We start from the raw sequence: 20822 nt of genomic DNA on the forward strand, positions 1-20822 counted from the left end.
AAAATGAGATTTTTGGAGTGTCAACAACATTTCCCTTATTTTAATTTAAACCAATATCTACCAAAAGTATATATGCACCGTACTTTATCTCTCGTAACATCTTCTATGAGTTTAAGATTTGTATATAAATTTATTCACAAAGAGGAATATAATCGCAACCCTTTAGGTACGACATCATCTTGTGAGGCATGTGTTGACATTATGTAGTTTTTCTTCTATTGAAGTAAATACAAAAATAAGAAAACATCTAAAATGAATATAATTAAAGACAAGACAATTTGTTTAGAAAACTCATATTTTGATTACTAACTAGTCAAGAAAGGGAAGAAAAAAAAAACTAGGGAAATACCTCAAAATAGGACAATTTCTTAATTTTGGGACAAAAAAAATGACAAATCGGCCTTGCACACCATGCGCAAAACCAAAATTACTAAAATACCCACATATAAATGGGTTATTTGCTCCCATTTTATGATTTTATCTCTCTCTACTCTCTCTCCCTCCCTCTCTCTCTCTTCTCACTTTCTCCCTCACGCACTCTCTCTCTCCCCGTCTCACACTGTGCACACACGGTACATTGTCATCCCGACCAACACCGCCCAAATCAAAGCCACCAATGATTTCATTTCGTCTTCACGAGTCTAAAACACCTAGCCTTGTCATGAATCTCATCCCTGATCGTTGGGATTGAAACTCAAGCATGCCGCGAGTTTTTCAGCCATTTTTTTGCAACATGGCAAACAATCGAGGCTCGAGACCACCACTACTGGACTCGTATTGAGGGTGGAAACAAAGCCCATTCATTAAATGTTGGTGTTTTGCAGGATGAATTTTTCAGGATTTGTCCACCGTATGTACACGATATGCACATGATGTGATCACATATTTGAGCCAACCCAAAAAACCAGATGAATTAATACTTATAAGTTAAATTAGGGTTTGTGTTTCATGTTGGGGCCTATGGGTTGTGGAATAAATTTCAAGTTTTGACGTGCTACAAAACTAGGATGGAACAATTTCTGGTTCAAGTGTCTAATTGCATAAATTTGTCAAAATTTTGCATGGCTAACTTCATAATAATATTCCAACTCCAAAAACCCATAACTCACAACTCCCTTTTCAAAATCAGAAAAATGACGTCATCACTTGCGACGTCACCACCATACACACTATATGCACACCACATGCACATCATATTTACATTACATGCACATGATATGCACAGAACTGGAGGTCGAGCAACGAGCTGCTTTTCTCATTAATAAGAAACTTTAACGACAACCTATTAGTATAATTGATACAATTAAAACATAATTGTTACGTATGTAAGGTTACCGTGGCAGTTTGAAAAGTCTTGTTATGTATATCAATCCCCACTTAATCGTGCATGTGGAAAACATGATACTCATTGTCGTTATTTCATGGACATGCATGATCCTTAAAATCCTTTAAGCTTTTTCTTAATTTTTTTTTTTTTTTTTTTTTTTTGTCGAGGCCAACTAGGTTATAGTCATACTCACTAAATTTTGGGGCACAACATACGTGCATCATAACTAGTGAACATTCCCGCTTCTCATATTAAGATGTTGACATGCACACTATATGCACACCACATGCATGCACATTATAGAAAAAATTTCACAAATTTATGCTATTGGAACCCTTGAACCAAAAATTGTTCCATCCTAGTTCTGTAGCACGTCAAAACTTGAAATTTATTCCACTACCCATAAGCCCCAACATGAAACACAAACCCTAATTTAACTTATAAGTATTAATTCATCTGAGTTTTTGGGTTGGCTTAGAACTGTGAGCATATCATATGCATGTTGTTTACATATAGTGGGCAAATTCTGAAAAGTTCATAAAAAAAACACCAACATTTAATGATTGGGCTTTGTTCCCACCCTCGATGCGAGTCCAGTGGTGATGGTCTCGAGCCTTGATTGTTTGCCGTGTTGCTGGAAAATGGCCAGAAAACTCGTAGCATGCTTGAGTTTTGATCCCAATGATAAAGGATGAGATTCGCAACACGGCTAGGTGTTTTGGACTCGTGAGGACGAGATGAAATTGGTGGTGGTTTCGGGATGACAGTGCACCATGTGTGCAAAGTGAGAAAGGGAGAGAGTGTGTGAGGGAGGAAGTGAGAGAAGATAGGGAGAGGGAGTGAGAAAGAGAGAGAGAGAGAGAGATCAGAAAATGGGAGCAAATAACCCATTTATATTTAAAGGCATTTAAGTCATTTCAGGGTGTATGAAAATCTCATTTATGTCCGATTTTTTTGCATGGCATGTGCATATTTGAAATGTTCTATTTCTGTCTCAAGATTAAAAAACTGTTCTATTTCTAGGTATTTCCTAAAAACCTATAAGAAACAAATTTTGTATCACATAGCTACAGCTCGGTTTCATAAATTTATATTTGGATTAGTAGAATGTTAGGTCTTAAAAGTAATTTGGTTAGTGCATAATTTTGTTTGGCTTTTAGTGTAACATCACACATCGCCCAGGGAAGTGATCTTTAAATGTATATTCACATCCCTACCTAACACGAGGCCTTTTGGGAGCTCACTGGCTTCGGGTTCCGTAGGAACTCCGAAGTTAAGCGAGAAAGGGGCTAGAGCAATCCCATGATGGGTGACCCACTGGGAAGTTGCTCGTGAGTTCCCAAAAACAAAACCGTGAGGGAATGGTAAGCCCAAAGCGGACAATATCGTGCTACGGTAGTGGAGCAGGCCCGGGATGTGGTCCCGCCCCGGCCGGGATGTGACAATTTGGTATCAGAGCCTAACCTTGGTCGCGTGTGTACCGACGAAGACGTCAGGCTCCTAAGGGGGGTGGATTGTAACATCCCACATCGCCTAGGGAAGTGATCCTTAAATGTATATTCACATCCCTACCTAACACGAGGCCTTTTGGGAGCTCACTGGCTTCGGGTTCCGTAGGAACTCCGAAGTTAAGCGAGAAAGGGGCTAGAGCAATCCCATGATGGGTGACCCACTGGGAAGTTGCTCGTGAGTTCCCAAAAACAAAACCGTGAGGGAATGGTAAGCCCAAAGCGGACAATATCGTGCTACGGTAGTGGAGCGGGCCCGTGATGTGGTCCCGCCTGGGCCGGGATGTGACATTTAGTCCTTAATAGAATCTTTAGACATAAATGTTTAGGGTATTTCACTTATACGGTATAAGTGGTGTTACCTGCAAGGATCATCACTTCATGTTGTGACAAATTTAAGTACCACTACTCACGTATTTTTATTTAGAACTAAAGCTTCGGAACATATTTAAGCACCACTACTCGTATTTTTATTTAGAACTAAAGCTTCGATTAAGCCTAAGTCTAAAAGGACTAAAGCTCTAATTTTCTCGATATTTTACCTCAATGAGGATAATAAAATTTTCAAAACTTTGCCGATGCACAATAATCGTGAGCCAAGTAAAAGTAACGTATGAAAGTAAATCCATGAACGATTGACCTTTGTCAATTTACCTTTAGATTATGGTTATAAAATATACTAACCACTAAATATTTCATTCTAGTGATATTCTTTTTTACTTGTCAGCATTATGTCTTATATTCGACTACTCTGAATAGCAAGTTCAATACCAACATTATTATTGCTAGCTACTTATGAGACTTAGTTCAAATACAACCAAAATTAACATAAAATATCGTTGTAACAAAACAAAAGTCATGAACGACACCAAAAAAATGTGGTGATGGCCAGGAAAAAATGTAGGGTGACTGGAGTGGGGTGGCATAATAGATGGGAATGGTGGGGAGGTCATACTTTGAAGGAGGGTGAAATTGGGTATTATATTTCTTTTACCACTGTATACGTGTACGATGATGTTTGACTTAAAAAGTGACTTTACATGCTTAATGCATGACACTTTACATGCTTAATGCATGACACTTTACAACAAATTGGATGAAGTTTAATTAATTTGATGAAAAATCTCACATTGATTATTTTAATATTGTTTGGGATCTTAATCTATTGAAAAAAATAATTTCAGAGGTAAAATTAACAATGTCGAGATAGTTCATAAGGTAAAACGGCACTTTGCCATGTTTTGTTCAACATTGAGTGAGGTTGTTTGGTAGAAGAATTTTTTATTTGTGACAATCCATCTGCCACCTATCCCCATGTTAACCTCATTCATTTCATATAGTGATCAAAGATTAATGGTCACAGCCTTAAAATTTGATATTAACAAACGAGATCAAAACAACATAATAACATTAATTTAATCTCAACTCTTATTAAATTATCACTTAGTATTACGGTCTATGGTATTCATTTTCACTTATAACTGAGATGTTTAAGGTTCGATTCTTGTTAAAAATGAATTTGAATCACATTATTACTAATCAATTCTAAGGTTAACATTTCTGCAAAAAATGACCTCTCCCACCCTCTCCCTCCCTGCTTCGCCTTCTCTCTGTAACCCTTGCCGACAAAACCATAATTACCCTTTTCGGTACCACCCTTTCGATCATCCAACTCTTCCCTCTCTGGCATGTCTACACGCGGTCTTTGCTTTCTGTCGGTGCAACGACGTCAGCTCCTCCCCATCCATCGAACCTAAATCGAAACCAACCCCAGCCCCTCCTTTCCAAAGCACCCCACTCTTCCCTCTCTCCTCCTCGCTCTAGCATCCCTACCACCTAGCCTCTGATCCAAAGCAATCGCAGCCTCTCCTTTCCAAATTAAAGTTTGGCAAAACGGGTCATTTGGCGGCATCGAAAGCAGGACCCATCGAGGCAACGGCAAAAGCCCAAACCCACAAAGCCCCACCTCTAGATGAATGGCACGACTGTAAATAAAGTAAAATCTACCCCAAAACACTTTCCATGAGTACAATTCGATTTCATCCTTTCCTTTAGACTAAAGTAATTTGACTAAAAAACCTAATATCATTGTACAAATGAATAATATTAGAGAATTTATCATATATAGCTAAAATTTAGAAAGTTTTAATGAAAAGCCTATGATACTGTTCACTTTAACGAAAAATCATATTTTTACACTAAAATAAAAATGAAAATGGTTTGAAAACTTTGAGTTTTAACGATAAGTACAAAATAAAAGGTAAAATGAATAGTACCAAAATTGACTTTTTAATGTAAAAATATAATTTTTTTGTTAAAATGAAAAGTACTAAGAATTTTTCATTAAAATATCTTAAAAATTAAAGAGTAAATATTAATTATATATAAAAAATTGCCATAATATTACGTGTCGGTCTTGCAAGGAAACTGAAAATTAAATCAACAATTAATTACCCCGAAGCCGTCCGTGTACGCGCGGTAGTGAACAGTAGGAAGGCGAGAACAAAAAAGCGGCGAACATGTCAGAATTTCATGTCATAACACAACGAAAAGTCGCTCGCAGCCTCCTCCTAACACCAGAGACAAACCCTCACTTGGTCTCCTGGTTTTCCATCATCCACACCCCCCCCCGGCGGAACCCAGATCCCGCAACCGCCGGACTCGTTCGATTCAACTGTCAGCCCCGATCCACCATCTTTGACTGATTAACGACCATGGTTCGGACCAATTAAGACCCAGGAGGAGATGAACGTGAGCCATGGGTCGGTTCACCCAGTTGAAGATGTACCCACCACAGATGGGGCCGGCCCGAACCCGCTCCGGGTCCGAATGAAGGATCTTCCGGGCATGCCCGGCACCCCGGGCGGCCTCGTCTTGCGCCTCGCCCAGTTTTTCTTCTCCGCCGCCGCGCTTGTCGTCATGGCCACCACCTCCGACTTCCCCTCCGTCACCGCGTTTTGGTGGGTAGCCGCCACAACTGAACCCATATCTTTTTTTCAGCTTATTTTTTGTTTATTCTTTTAATTATGCTTTAAATTTCAATCTGATAGGTTTTTGAGTTTGTTGTGTTTCGTGTGTGGATTTCAGCTACCTTGTTGCAGCTACTGGTTTGCAGTGCTTGTGGAGCTTGTCGTTGGGCATTGTTGACGTTTATGCCCTTCTAGTAAGGCGTTCTTTGCAGAACCATGGAGTTGTGTGCTTGTTCACCCTCGGCGATGGGGTAAGACCAATCGTAATTTCGAGTATTTCCTTAGGAGATTTCAGTGTTTTCAACAATTTGGAAATGTGGTTCTTGTTGCTTTTGTTTGGTTTTACTTTTTACATTCAAATTGAAGCATTTTCGAGTTTTTATCAGTCCACCATTTGTGAATTTTACTTGTAAATAGCCGAAAAAGTTATTGCCTTCTTTACCAGCTGTATAACTTTTTAATTAGTATTGGTGAATCTAATTGGTGCTGATAGTGCAAAACATAATGGATCTGATTCTTAGGCTAAATGGACTGGCTGAGAATTGATGACCATTTCTTTTGGGAATCAACGGTGGTTTTAGGCATCAACATAATTGATGACCATTTCGTCAGAACTTTGTCAAAGTAGCATGGTCCTACATTGTCTTATGGATGTTAACTTGCTATTCCTAAGTAGCTAACCAAATATAGATGATTATGTTGGAAACTTAACTAATGTGTGAATTGAAATAAGCTTATATAGTCACCGTTGAAGAATTGATGCGAGTAGAAGGCCCAACATAGTTGGTCAGTGAACTTCTATGAAAACCTCTATCAAATTCATGTCTGAATTGCTTGAAGATTTGATATAGAAAAATATCGGCATGGTTTACTACTAAATAGTGATACCATGTATAATAAAAGTTGAAAAATCCCATGCGAGTGTACTCCCTTAACTTGCTCTCGATTTCCTTCTGTTGTTATTATCAACATTTTCTCTTGTTTGCAACATTTTCCCTTGTTTGCTTTTGCACAGTCTCAATTTGGGCATTTACTTATTCGCTATGCTCAATTTACAGAGTCTAAATTGTCAACATTCCCATTGTTTGATGCAGGTGACCTCCACTCTTACATTTGCTGCTGCTTGTGCTTCTGCGGGCATCACAGTTCTCATTGACAATGATCTTGATGGCTGTGCCCGCAACCATTGTGCACAATTTGAAACAGCTACAGCCATGGCTTTCATATCCTGGTTCGCTGCATTACCATCTTTTCTCTTGAATTTCTGGTCACTGGCATCTCGATGAATGCATGTATAATGAAAAAACACTCGAGAAGAGAATGATGACACAAGCCATGTTTGAATGCTAGCGAAGCTTATTGTGTTTTGCATGATTTTTCTTGCCACTGCAATCTGCTTTAGAGTGAAACTTGTACTTTTGTGTGTATAGTTGCTGTGACATCAAATATTCGTGGTCGTGAATGTGGGTTGGTTAGTTATCTTGTCAACTAAACATTTACATGTAGTGTGAAGAGATGTATGTTTTCATGTTATAATAGATTCTATTCTGCCTCAGCTTTTCTTGCGCCTTTCTTTCCGTTCTTTTTTTTGCACTTAGAGTGATTTGGGAAGGAGAAAGCACTGCATTTGTCATTTTAGACATTTAATGTCAGATATGATTCTCATCCTGAGGCACCATCGCTCGTTGGTTGACTGTTTTGCGGCGTTGCCTTAATTTTTGGTTTATAAAAATTGCTATCGCACGTCTGGTCTCTAATGTAACTCTGATATTTAAGGGATGACAGTTGAATACGTTGATTTTCATTTTGACGAAGGAATTTTGACTCGAAATTACATTATTTTTCGATTTCAGTCATTGTGTGTGACCAGAATACCACTTGGTTCAGCATAGTTCGGGTCAAATTTTTGTTACTTCATCCTAGGTTAATACTCAAATACCATTCAGCACTAGATGGTAATTGATTACTTGATTAGCCTGAGTCTTTCCGTTGAGTGTAATGTTACTTGCCTTGTCGTTCCGGTCTTCACAGCCGATTCCGTGGATCAAAGAATCGGCAGATCCCGAATTCATGCATCAAAGAATGGGCAGGTACATGGTCGTTGATTGTGCTTGCATTCCGCTCGACAAGCACGGAAAAACTCGTACCCGCATCTACAAACACCATACATGAAAAAATATAAGACGATCACCAAGTGATCAGAATACATGAAAAAACCAACAACAATCTGAAGCTCTAATGTATGGCAGGAGTGATATGCATGCACGGGCAAAGGGAGCTCAAGTACGCACCTGGACTGAGTTTTCACGTATTCCAAATCGCCCCTCTTTCTTTCTGGCCATCGAGGAAAAGAGTGGTTAATCATCCGGTGAATACCTCAACTCCGGCAGCCATTGATTTCTACCGAACGAAGAGAGGCAGAAGATACTTGGAGACTTGTTAGTTCCGAACAGCTTTGAATCTCCAATTTGCGAACACGACTCTGAACCAAAACGGATGGTCGACTCTCACACATGCTTTATTTCCAAAGATGCACCGGCTTTCTAGCAGACTCGGCGTCTCTAACAATTTGGAGCAATATTTTATCTTCAATTCGCGGAGGGATGGGAAACGAAATGGCACATTTGTCGAGTTTGAACAGTGACAAACGCAGCTCCTCAAAGCAAGGTGAATCAAATCACTCTTCTCAAATTCGAAATCTTTCTTCAACAAACTCGGTCATGTTTACTTTGATTACTTAAATGCATGTGAGCATAGCAAATTGCAACACAGTTACAGATTTTGGATGCTTCAAAGCAAAAATTAAATTAAATTAATTACAAAACTTCTTTTCCTTTCCCACATTTCAGCTTTTCTTTTTTCTCAATCTTCTTTTGCGTGTTCAAGCGGAAGAAAGGTGAGAGGGATGGAATAAATTAAAACGTTCACACAAAAGACCAGTTTATGAAGCAGAAGGCAAGGCAATGGACAGAGTTCTCTTCTGCTGCAACTACTTTCCATGCAATCGCTTGCTCGTACGATACGTGGCGTCCCATCGTCGACATGCAGATGCCAGCCGGCAAGTATGCAAACCCCTGACAAGGAAGAAACAATAAAAGATGAGTTAGGCTACAACGGGAAAATATGGTGGTGGAAAGATGGATGAATCTGATGTAACATATACCTGGTTCATTAGCTTAGCAAAGTCTGCACACAACGTCTTGCGTCCGGACTCATCGAAAATCTTGTCCAATGAGATGTCCTGAAGGGCAACTAACGATGTCTCCAGCATGTCAAGTCCTGCCTGGTTTGCAAAGATGAAAACCGGCATTGACTGCAGAACGAACAATTGCACAGATTACGATCTCCACAGATTATTAAACAGAATGACATGCTCAATTTGCTATGCTACTGGGAAAAAATGATGTAAAGATTGAGCGTGTGTCCATCATGTGATGTTGCACTTGTACCTTCAATGAACAACACAAAATGGCATCTTGGTGATGCCATAAATGTTTCAACATCGAGTCACCGCCCAAGGAATCATGTCTCAGTAATTCACCCCCAACATGATAACTGTAAGAGATAAAGAAAATGATTCAGAAATCATACAGAAATATGGTGGAATTCTTCCCAACAGATTAATCATGCATGCGGTCTAAAGCATTGAAGTGCATGCCTGTAACTCTGGCAGATCCAGTGAGCCAGTGTTTGAGCTTCAGGTGAGCCGGGAGATAGTTTTGGTCCTACGGACGGACTCAATCCAGATGGAGATATAGCCATCGCGACTCTCTGCACAGATGAAATTACGCTTCGAACATACTGCCGTGCCATGTTTGTGACATTCTCTTGCAGACTATTATCGAACGGAAACTGGAAGGCAATCGTCAATACTGATCGAGTATTGTGAAATGTAGTAAGCTCTCCAGCTGCATTACTCGTTGTTGAGCCCACTTCAAGACTGGATGTCAGATCTAATGTTCGATGTGTATTCAAAGTATCCTTTGAATCACCCTGTATTCATAATTCCATGACATTTATGTTTGGGGAGCCCAAAAACACATTAATATGAATTCCAGTACGGCCCAATGGCTACGACAATATTGATGCATAAGTCTACTTGGTTGAATTATCAGGTAAAACTGACATGAAGCACGAAAAAAACTCAACTGTTTTTGAATCCAGTGGGATAATACGGAAACCAGAGGGAAGCAATGGAGCATCATCTGGAAACATCTCATCAATTGGAGCGAAAACAAGCTCAGAGCAGGCTCCGATAGCATTCTCATCAACTCCACTACATATCTGTCAATAAAAACAAGACATTTTTTTCATATGATCAGTACACTAGCAGATAGTACCCCAACAGATAGTGGCAAGGGCAGCAGTAGCTGAACAAGAAGCAGGAAAAAGCACCTGCAAGAGATGAATGTCCCTTGATGCAAAAGCATCCTCTTGAGTGAGAGAATGGCCTTCAAGTCGAACAACTTCAAGCAACTGGAATCAAATTAAGAAGTTAGAAAGAAAAAAAGTAAAGGGGGATGGAAAGCACTCCGTAGAATATACTTTCAATTCAACATGACAAAAAGTGGTTGCAATTATTATCCTGTTGATGTAATGTTTCACAACAGAGGTTCATGTGTTACCAAAAAAAAAGTACAACGAAAATTTGAACCAATTGAAACAGCATACCTCTTCTTGTTCAATTGTGTGGCCAAGTGGCATGATAATTTGTCCCCCGGTAAACCTTGTCGGCCTCATCCCAGGATAAGCATACGCACCTGCTTTCATAGATACGGCAGAGTAGGCATCAACATTGAAATCTGCCCACTCTGAACGGTGCTCCCTCAAGAAACGAACAAGAACAGCAGGGGGCACATTCTGGAGTTGAAAAAGAAACAAGCACCAAGTTCTCATTAGCTTAATTTAGGGTTTTAGCTGAACAACGCATATAAGCACCCAGTCATTCAAGATTAACACTGACTTCCCCAAATCCAAGACGAAGCAATATTAATAGATGCAGAGGGGACACAATGATTCTAAATACAGCCCTCCAGAGAAAAGCTAAATGCCTAATTTCAGAAACAACAAAGTGGTAAAGAAGAATCATGGACATTATACTATTTTCCCAGCACAGAAAAGGCCTGCTCAATCAGCACAGAAACTATCATTTTCAAAATTGATGGTCATCAGATTCCAGGCTTACTTGTAGTAACATGGAAGCCTTTGCACAGAGAACACCTCCAAGTAATGCAAGGGAATTGGCATGGTTCGAGGTAGAAGTTAAATTCTTAGTTGAATTGACTGCAATTATAACATCGTCAGCACCATCACAGTTGACCAATGACCATCCATCATCATTGAATCCATTGACAGCATCATTGAAGCCTCTACAAGAAGACAGATCGGTAATTAAAATTTATTTACAAATATAATAGATAAAGATAAAGAGTGGTTATTAACACTCAAAAAGGTGACCAAGGAATTATACAAACAGATGTATCAAATGAGCAGATGACCAATAAACGAAGAGTATTACCCCACCTGATCAATCTTTGGCTAAAAGTTCGCAGAACAGCTGGCTGCCTGCCCAAACTGTATACCACCTCACCACTTGTCTCTTCAGCTATTTGTCTGATATAGCGCAACGCCTTCACAAAATAAGTTTAGTTAGTACTTCTATTCACAATATAGCTAATCAATTTTGTAGCGTGGGGAGGGAAGGGGTTTATTGGTTTATATTTCCATTCTAAAGCCAACGTGCTATAAACACTGGCACACCGCAGCATTCGGAAACTTACAGGTGAGAAATTCTACTTTCCAGGGTGCCTTTGGTTCATATCAAGGGGCATAAAACTTATTATGTCTAAAGATGTAAGGGAAGATGGGAACTCGGAAAGTGCACTTTTTATACAGAAAATCAGAATATCCAGTACATTGTTATATATATTGCACAGAGGAACGTATCAAATCAATCACAAAGTACTCACAGCAATAGTCATTCTTTGTGCTACCACTTTAGACGATTCATAAAGCGGTCTCAGCACCTCTGGCACACTCCATGCCTGAAATAAGATGAGAAACAATTGAGTTTTCCTAATTAAGAGAGTTACGAAAGTAAGAATACAAAACTGATACCTCAAGATTCAGGTGGTCAACAATATGAACGATTGATCCTCCACCCTCACATGGTCGAATCAGATAACCACTAGGAAGCATCGCGCCTCTAACAAACTGTGAAGCAGAAGCAGGATTTGGGCCAGCACCAGAACCAGAAAGAGATCTTTCACACACCTTACAACATAGAAAACAAAATATTTTTACAGCACATTAGGTATCCACTTACAGGAGTACGAAAAAACAGAGACGGAAAGCCAATTTGTATTTTTCATAAACTGGTCTCCACAAAGTATGGCAACATAACATACACCAGAATGCTTACCACAAAACTGGCAACATAATATACACCAGAATGCTTACCACAAAACTGCCGTTGTCTAAAGTTGTAGTGTATCTTAGGGTCCACAAATCCCTTGCAGGAGCCAATGTAGTTGGAGCATATGTCTGAAGCAATTAAATGTCAGTTATTCCTTGGATATAAAAAAAGGTGACTAACCATCATCCAACCGCGGAAAAAAATTAAGTTTCAACAGTTCATTCACCTGTGTATATATAAGTTCTATAGTTCCTCCATTTCCAGCTGTAAACATTGTAAAAACTTCAAGGCTCCGACAGTCCCGGAACCAAGATGGACGATCTTTAAGGATCTCTGCAATCTGTTTATGAATAATTAACTTCAAATCCAAATGGTTCATGAACCTTATCACATGAAAATAAGCCGCCTACAAAAGATGTGGCAAAATTTCTACCATTATCAAATGATGTACATTCTTACCTTCGTAGGCTCTAAACTTACGAGGCCGCAGGCTCTTGCTGCTACTCCACTGCAACTTTGTGAAATGGCAAAGATCCCAACCGAATCCGGACCAGGCTGGCAAACAATTGAATAAGATAATTCAGCACGCATAAGATGTACAACAATTTATACAATTTGATTACACGATTATTTAACAAGGGAGAAGAAAAACAAACTAGTATTTCCCAAATAATAAAAACAAGAAGCAACCTTCATCCCAGGCATCTGGACCCAATCAACAGCAGTTCCTGTAGCCTTGGATAGGAACTCTGCCAAAGTCTCCTCCGCTACGGATAGGAGTCTGCCAAATATAGTAAAATAAAGATTAGATTATGTAAACACAAAACAATCACCCTGCCAGTAAATATTTACGTAAGGAATTGGGAAAGGTGAAATTTCATGGTAATAAAACTTACCCTGCAGGGTTATTAGCATCTCTGAGAGAATGCTGAGGAGTTGTCACCACAGAGTCGCAGCTTGCATCAGTAGTTGCAGCTGATGCCTACAAGAAAACCACTTAGAGGTTAAGTTCTAGCAACCACTAAATTCTACGGCAATTCAGTTGGCCATAATAAAATCCATTAAATTGGAATAAAAGCAAAACTTGCAGATGCCATTAATGTGTCTGAAATCTCACGACTTGGCTAAAACATAATAAAATTTATAATAAATAACTGCAAAAGGACAAAATTGACTTCCAAGCCTGGACTAAAACAAAGAAAATTATTTTCCTAAAATCTTTAGATAAATATACTTACAGTATGCAATTGTTGGCGCATATATCCATTTTCACAAACAAGCTGAGAGACCTGTTTCTGCAATCGATCATTTTCCTCCATCAGCAGTTTGTTCATTGCCGATAATTTTCTGTTTACAGTCTGCAGTCTTGAGGACTCTTTTCTCTGCTTCTCCCTACACCTGCATACCCAAAACACCAAATCCCCTTCTTTTTATCCCAAAATGCATAATCTCAAGGCCAAATCAAACACTAAAAATCTTCACTAACTGGAAATTGAATAAAACCCAATTTTCAAATCACCCCAAATATAGAAAAGATTGAGCAAAAAGAACCCGTTTGTAAAAGATAAATTTTAACAAAAAAAATATATGGCCTTGAACTTTGATCAAAACTAGGAAGTTGAGCAAAACCCGGTTTTTAAAGTACCCAAAATTTAAACTTGATGCACCCCAAAGGGCAAAAACAATGAGGAAAAAAAAACCAGTTGCCCATCGGTCCTGTCCATATGTACCTGCGGTTCTGGAACCAGACCTTGATCTGTCTGGGCTCAATGTTTGATAAAATGGGGCACTCCCGGATCAACTGTTGCCTGCGCAGAGAGCTCGGCTTCGGGCACTCGGCGTAGACTCTCTCAAGAGCTTCAACTTGCTCGGATGTGTACCGTACATATTTTCCGGCATCGAGGTGCTTGTTTATACTGCTCCCACTGCTGCTCTCTCTGTGGTGAGCCACCGCCATGGCCATTTTCCCGAACCCCAAAAACCAACAAAAGCTCAAAAGCTAATATAGACAACAAAAGGTGGGGAGAAGAGAGAAAGGAGGAAGAGAGAGAGAGCTCTAGAGACAACTAGTTGGTTTTGGTTTTTCTTTAGATTTCAGAAGGAGCTTAAGGATCCCTACTTTGTAAAGTCCGTCTAGAGAGAGAGAGAAAAAGAGATTAAGTGTAACCGGTTGAGCAGGACTGGATTTTTGAGCCAGAAGATTCTTGGGTTTGTGTGAACAGAAGATCAACAGCTGCTTGCTTCTTGGTGAAGACCCAAATGGGGTTTTTGGTTTATAATATCGAGTCCGGGTTTTTTTTTTGTTTTTTTTTTAATTTGTTCAAAGAAATCTCTGTTATTGGTTGCTGTAACTGAAACTTTGAATACAAGACAAAATTTCAAGCTGTTTTGACCTGAAAGAAACCCACTCCTTCTCTTTCCAAAAAAGTCCAAAAATATGACACAAACACAGGAAGCCCACTAATTTTTTTTGAGTTTCCAAAAACCACCACCTCAATCTCTGTCTTTTTTAACACAAAGATCTTTTTTTTTTTTTTTTTTTTTTTTTTCATACAACGAACAAAAGCTTGTTACACAATGCAACCTTCGGCTTGAACAGAAACACAAAGCTCAAAATCATAGTGTTAGAAGAAGGTTAATCTCCAGAAGGAACAGAGAGATGGATAAAGAGAGAGAGAAACCCTAATCATAATCATCCTAGAGAGAGAAGCTGGTTTTGCCACTTTCCAGAGAGAATATGTGAGAGGATGCTATGGGGTTGGCTTCATTATTTGATTATTTTATCACGGAGAGAGAGGAGCTAAAAATACAGTGATCGGAGCTGAGCAGAAACAGTGGAGAATAAAGGAGAGGAGAGAGAGGGAGAGCGTTTATGTGGCACACGTATCGACAAATTCAGCAGCGGGGAAGCTCCCAAATTTTAATTTTTAAGTAGTTTAATATTGAGGATTATTTATACGATGAATGCTATTACGCTCCGTGCCGTACTCTTCTTTTTTTAACTCACGTTATATTATCAGCATAATTATTTTCATACAATTTTTTACGTTCAACATAACTTTATCAATTTTCGTTATAGATATTTTTTAATTTATTATAGTTAACGTTAAAAAATTAAAAACTGTACTTGAAAAGTTAAAATAGATGTGTCGATAGAACTACTCTATTTTTATACACCATAGAAAGTTTAAAAATAATTATCTTCCGACCCACTTATATTTTTAAAATATCCCAATCAGTTTTAAGTTCTATATAAAATAACTATAAAGAATGATCAAATCTTTAGAAAAAAACAATACAGGGTGAGGAATGAAGGGACAAAGCGTTGCAACTTGATTCGTTTCTTATTTTAAATTTTAAGTTTTTTCTTTTTATATTCAATTTTTTTCTTTTATTTATTTTACGTAAGATTAAATTTAGTATTAAAATTAAACAATAAAAAGGGGTGGAGAAATAAAATTAAAGGAGGACAAATCACATATCAGCAGTCAAAGCACTCTATATGATTTCGGCGCATTTACGTCGTTGTCCCTAGTGTATCTTTGAAATGACGTCCTAGACCAAAGCGCACGTATCTATAGCCTATAGGGGCTGAGTCTCTTCTGTCATATCTCATATGTCTCGGTCAAGTAAACCAAATCTTATCTTGGCAGTAAAAACAAATTTATAAACGGAATTGGATCCCGGGCTTGGGCTCGGGATTCTTCTGTCTAGGGATACTTCAAAAATGACTAAAAACGTTTCTAATTATATTACAATCGTTCATAGTTGTCTTTGGTAGAAAAAATTAAAATTGTCTCTGACTCATAAATACTTTCTGAAATACACTTGGAATATATTTTTTTCGGTAAGCACTCTCTAGTGTTTTTATCTATATATCTATATATAAAGTCAGCACCGAAAATAATAAAGTTTTCAATGTATTAAGCATGTCTTCTCTATTTAGAATGTTAAAATAAAAATAATTAATTAAATATTCAGAAAATTAAAAGATTCGTACTTTTTTTTTTTGTCATACGAAAAATTTTAGCAACCGATAAGATTTGAACCCACGTCGTCATTTAAGAACTTAATACATTTTCACCACTGTAGTTCTTACTTAGTGGGCAGTTTTTATTGTTTATTTCTCTAATTTGTAGAATAATTATAAAATCAGCATTTTAAATAAATTACAAAATAAACTGAAAAAAAAGTGGCAATCAATTGCCACATGCAAGACAAAGGCGAATGACTACTTTTTTTTACTCATAAATGCTTTTGGATGTCCAAAAAATTTAAAGGTATTTTTTATTCATAAACCCTTTCTGGATATCCGAAAAATTAACATGGCAATTAGGTTAATTCTAGTATTACATTTTCTCCACTTTTGAAATGATCAAAAGAAATAAACTGCGGAAATGGAAAGTTTGTACTAATTTTACATTTTTCTAAGTATTGGAGATGATTTAAAATATTCTAATTTCAGACATCTTTTTGTTTGTATTTTTGAGCTTTGAATATTTGAAAATTGATGTATTTTGATTCTACCCAATCTTTTCAAACAGAAGATAATCTACTAACATAAATCTACCTGAAAAACATACAACCTAACTCAAGGACAGATACATAAATTGATGTAGTGCACGCTCCTCCACGCGCTAAGACGGGAATATACACTATCTCGGGGGCCCAATTGGGAGTGTACTCTGCCCAAACGCTCGGTTCATGGCAGGTTGAGTGGCTGCTTGTCGGGACGCTGCTGGAGAGGTTCTTCGTCTGCCCTTGTCCTTCTTCAGGACACCTCGTTTGGAACACATTGCATCTTCGTGTACTGCAAGAGCTGGTTCACCAAGGTCGTCTGCTGTGCTAGGGCGCTCGTCAACTCTATGACTTGTCAAGACAAGTTTTGTTCACCATTTGGATTGGAAGAGCTTGGAATGAATGTTTCTCCTTGAGCAGTGGAAGTGTGGTAGACTCCGGGAGCGAGATTTGAGCTAGGAAATGTCAAATCCGCAAAAAAATATGGTGAAAATGATATTGGTTTGATCATCGGTCTAGAAATTTGGAGTCGAGACGGTTGAACTAGTCCTGGACCGATTTGGGCTGCTTGGAAAGCCACAGGAGCAGACTGGGGTGCGGGAGCAAGCTGGGCCACGGGAGCTGGTTGCTCGGTGGGAGTAGGTTGGACCACGGGAGCAGGCTGGGCCACGAGAACAGACTGCTAAGTGGGAGCAGGCTAGGCCACGAGAGTAGGCTGCTCGGTGGGAGCAGGTTGGGCCACAGGAGTGGGCTACTCAGCGTGTGGCACACGTGGATGCGAGGCTAGAGCTCGGCTTAGCAACGTGTTGGGCTTGGAGTGACATGACTTGGGTCATAGCCTTGGTGCCATGAGCCTTAGATGGCACGGCTTGAGCTTGCTTTGGTGGCACGGCTCGGGCCGTGGTAGTGGTGCCATGGACCTCGCCGCGGGTGGCCATCGCGATGGTTCCCATGGTGGAACCTTGTGGTGATGGTGCCGTTCCCCCTAGGATCACATTTAGTCTCGTGGATCGCCGCAGTCTCATTTCTTGAATATTGGAATTTTCACTCATAGAGTTTTCTAAATTTCTAGCCATTGTATTTCTCTTTTTCATTTTATCAAAGAATCTTTGTAAATAAAAAATTCTAATATAAGAACGTACGAAAAATACAAGTGGACTAGAAAATAGAGAAAAAACCTTTTTATGCGAGAGTCTTCTACGAGTGTGAATTTCAACTCTCAATGAAAACACTAATTTGTGGATGCAAATTTCTTCCTTCTTGATATTAGACAAAATTGCACCTACAAAACAAATAACACCTTAGGTGAAGGCCAAAAGCCTCACGCGCCCACGATGAACGGAGGGGGCTTTGGCTGAAGAACCTCTGATGCCAAAGTTAAAATTTAGAGAGAAAAATGTTTGAGAGTTTTAGAGAATTTCAGCCAGAGTGAAGACATAGCTTTTTAGAGAAAAATGGGGTTCAATATGTAGAGCATGGCTGATCCCCTTTGGAGAAAAGGTGGCCGACCCTTTGGGGTATTTTTGGTGTGTAATGGGTGATTTAATTGGTGACTAATGGTTTAATTAGGAAATAAATCCATTAATTAACCAATTAACCTAATTTTTATGGAATATTTTGAAGGTTATGGAATGATTGCTTTGTAGAGACTATGGCATGAGGAAGGATGAAATAATTTTGAATTTGTTACCTTCTTTGGAAACTTTTGACTTAGTTGAGGAATGATTGTCCGCTGCTCGCGCGTAGGAATCCCAGTATGCCTCAAGGGTATTTTTGTCCTCATCTATCCAAAAATTCATGTGTAGCACTATGATTACTTTTGGCTCTACAAATTCAATAGAATGTAGATAAAAATTGAATGACCGATTTTATTATTTGAATTCAACTTCTTTGATTGACTTATGAGAAGTTTCTTCAAGCATGGTCTAATATTATTCATTTACTTCAAATATTTGACTTTCCTTTTGTCATTAAAAAAATTATTGAAGCAATTCACGCATATAAATACATTTAAAACGTGTAAATCGCGTGTAACACATCGTGATTTAAAAAAATATCTTTTGCACGCGCTTGAGTACGTGTATGAAGGCTAGTCCATTATGATTAAATCCTCCATAAGCAGGGCCGAAAGACTGTTTTGAAACCATAAAAAGAGGAACAAGGACGACCAGCGGCTTTGAATATGAGTTCCAAGGCAAGTTTCGTTTAATCCAGACCAAACATCATCAAAAGTAAGAGAAAATTAAATTAATAAAACCCAAAATGCATGCTAAAGTGGATTTTTGTTTATTACGAAAATTTGTAGAAATGTTGCTGCTTCGAAGCGGCGGACGGCGCACGCATAAGCCTTTTTGGGCGGTTCTATTTAACCTTAGAGTACCGTAAGATAAACTAAATCAATAAAAAATAAATATATTAGTTAATATTGAAGTAATAATTTAATTATCAACAACTACGTTATATGATATATAAAATTTAAGATAAATAGTTGATCTCTCAAGCATTAGCTTAACATTGGGTGTATTCAATTAGGAAATTGAGAAATTTTAATGGATTTATAAATCCATAGATTTTTATAGAGTTTAATTGATTTGTAGTGATTCCATATAAAATTTTGATTTAATTCCTTCAAAATCTCATGGGGAGAAGTGAGATTTGTGGATGCTTAAAATACATTACAAAATTTCTCTAATTCTCTTTAATTCCTCAACTTTTTCAAATTCTTTAAAATCAATTTCTAATTGAATACACTAGAATGTTATAAACTTCTTTAAAATTCTAATTGAAATACATTTGAATTCCTAAGGATTTTAATACTCTGTCTTAAAATTTTGATTGAATACGGGTTGAATTTCAGAGAATCACTGAAAATCCAAATTGAATACCCCTAAATTCATTAAAAGAATTAAAATCTCTTAAAATTCCAATTGAATACACCCCCCCCAATTGTATTCAATTGGGAATTTAATTGTCACATCCCGGCCTGGGACGGATCACTTCCCGGGCCCGCTCCACCACCGTAGCACGATATTGTCCGCTTTGAGCTTACCATTCCCTCACGGTTTTGTTTTTGGGAACTCACGAGCAACTTCCCCAGTGGGTCACTCATCATGGGATTGCTCTAGCCCTCTTCTTGCTTAATTTCGGAGTTCCTACTGAACCCGAAGCCAGTGAGCTCCCAAAAGGCCTCGTGCTAGGTAGGGATGAGAATATACATATAAGGATCACTCCCCTGGGCGATGTGGGATGTCACAATCCACCCCCCTTAGGGGCCCGACGTCTTCGTCGGCACACTCGCGGCCAGGGTTAGGCTCTGATACCAAATTGTCACATCCCGACCTGGGACAGATCACTTCCCGGGCCTGCTCCACCACCGTAGCACGATATTGTCCGCTTTGGGCTTACCATTCCCTCACGGTTTTGTTTTTGGGAACTCACAAGCAACTTCCCCAGTGGGTCACCCATCATGGGATTGCTCTAGCCCTCTTCTCGCTTAACTTCGGAGTTCCTGCGGAACCCGAAGCCAATGAGCTCCCAAAAGGCCTCGTGCTAGGTAGGGATAAGAATATACATATAAGGATCACTCCCCTGGGCGATGTGGGATGTCACATTAATTCTTTTAATGATTCTAAGGGTATTCAATTAGAATTTTAAGATAGTTTATTAAAATCCTTAGAAATCCAGGTGTAATCAATTAGAATTTTAAAGAAATTTATAACATTCCAAATGTATTTAATTAGAAATTCATTTTAAAGAATTTGAGAAAATTGAATAATTAGAAGGAATTGGAGAGATTTCGTAATGTATTTTAAGCATCCACAAATCTCACATCTCCCCATAAAATTTCAAGTGAATTAAATTAAAATTTTATATGAAATCTTTACAAATCAATTAGACTCCATAAAAATTATTGAATTTATAAATTCATTAAAGTCTTTCAAATTTTCAATTGAATACATCTCAAGTACGCTAATAACAAAAAAAAAAAAACATTTGTTTAAAAATTCTTTAATCATATTTGATGCTTTTTTTTTAATTTTATTAAATAAAAAAAAAAAGGATTTTGGTTATGGCTTTTGGCATGC

The 20822-nt window shown here is 38.4% G+C and overlaps 2 protein-coding genes across 2 annotated transcripts; one reads left to right on the top strand and one right to left on the bottom strand.

The window, feature by feature from the left end:
* The first annotated feature begins 5423 nt into the window (after positions 1-5423).
* LOC137742086 (CASP-like protein 5A2) lies at positions 5424-7359 on the top strand. The gene is made up of 3 exons (XM_068481831.1): positions 5424-5795; positions 5923-6055; positions 6899-7359. The coding sequence occupies exons 1-3, from the start codon at positions 5581-5583 to the stop codon at positions 7088-7090; spliced, it is 540 nt and encodes a 179-aa protein (XP_068337932.1). The 5' UTR covers positions 5424-5580; the 3' UTR covers positions 7091-7359.
* A 1136-nt stretch (positions 7360-8495) lies between these two features.
* On the bottom strand, positions 8496-15113 carry LOC137742087 (homeobox-leucine zipper protein REVOLUTA-like). Its single transcript, XM_068481833.1, has 18 exons — positions 13950-15113; positions 13458-13617; positions 13116-13201; positions 12910-13000; positions 12679-12774; positions 12446-12559; positions 12264-12347; positions 11922-12077; positions 11774-11848; positions 11328-11434; positions 10990-11173; positions 10476-10664; positions 10200-10280; positions 9954-10088; positions 9463-9797; positions 9254-9359; positions 8968-9117; positions 8496-8878 (listed from the first exon to the last, which is right to left on the bottom strand). Exons 1-18 carry the CDS (start codon positions 14180-14182, stop codon positions 8729-8731), a joined length of 2532 nt encoding a protein of 843 aa, XP_068337934.1. The 5' UTR covers positions 14183-15113; the 3' UTR covers positions 8496-8728.
* Between the last annotated feature and the right edge of the window lie 5709 nt (positions 15114-20822).

Source organism: Pyrus communis, chromosome 8 (genome assembly GCF_963583255.1).
Source record: "Pyrus communis chromosome 8, drPyrComm1.1, whole genome shotgun sequence".
Classification (NCBI taxonomy): Eukaryota; Viridiplantae; Streptophyta; class Magnoliopsida; order Rosales; family Rosaceae; genus Pyrus; species Pyrus communis.

What these genes read in the sequence shown, in the direction of transcription:
- LOC137742086 (XM_068481831.1), top strand. Translation starts at nt 5,581, where the DNA reads ATGAACGTGAGCCATGGGTCGGTTCACCCAGTTGAAGATGTACCCACC. An exon ending in CCCTCCGTCACCGCGTTTTG is followed by an intron (nt 5,796 to 5,922) that starts GTGGGTAGCCGC and finishes TGTGGATTTCAG; the next exon opens with CTACCTTGTTGCAGCTACTG. An exon ending in TGTTCACCCTCGGCGATGGG is followed by an intron (nt 6,056 to 6,898) that starts GTAAGACCAATC and finishes TGTTTGATGCAG; the next exon opens with GTGACCTCCACTCTTACATT.
- LOC137742087 (XM_068481833.1), bottom strand. Translation starts at nt 14,182, where the DNA reads ATGGCCATGGCGGTGGCTCACCACAGAGAGAGCAGCAGTGGGAGCAGT. An exon ending in TCCAGATGCCTGGGATGAAG is followed by an intron (nt 12,775 to 12,909) that starts GTTGCTTCTTGT and finishes ATTGTTTGCCAG; the next exon opens with CCTGGTCCGGATTCGGTTGG. An exon ending in TTTTGTGTTGTTCATTGAAG is followed by an intron (nt 9,118 to 9,253) that starts GTACAAGTGCAA and finishes TTCGTTCTGCAG; the next exon opens with TCAATGCCGGTTTTCATCTT.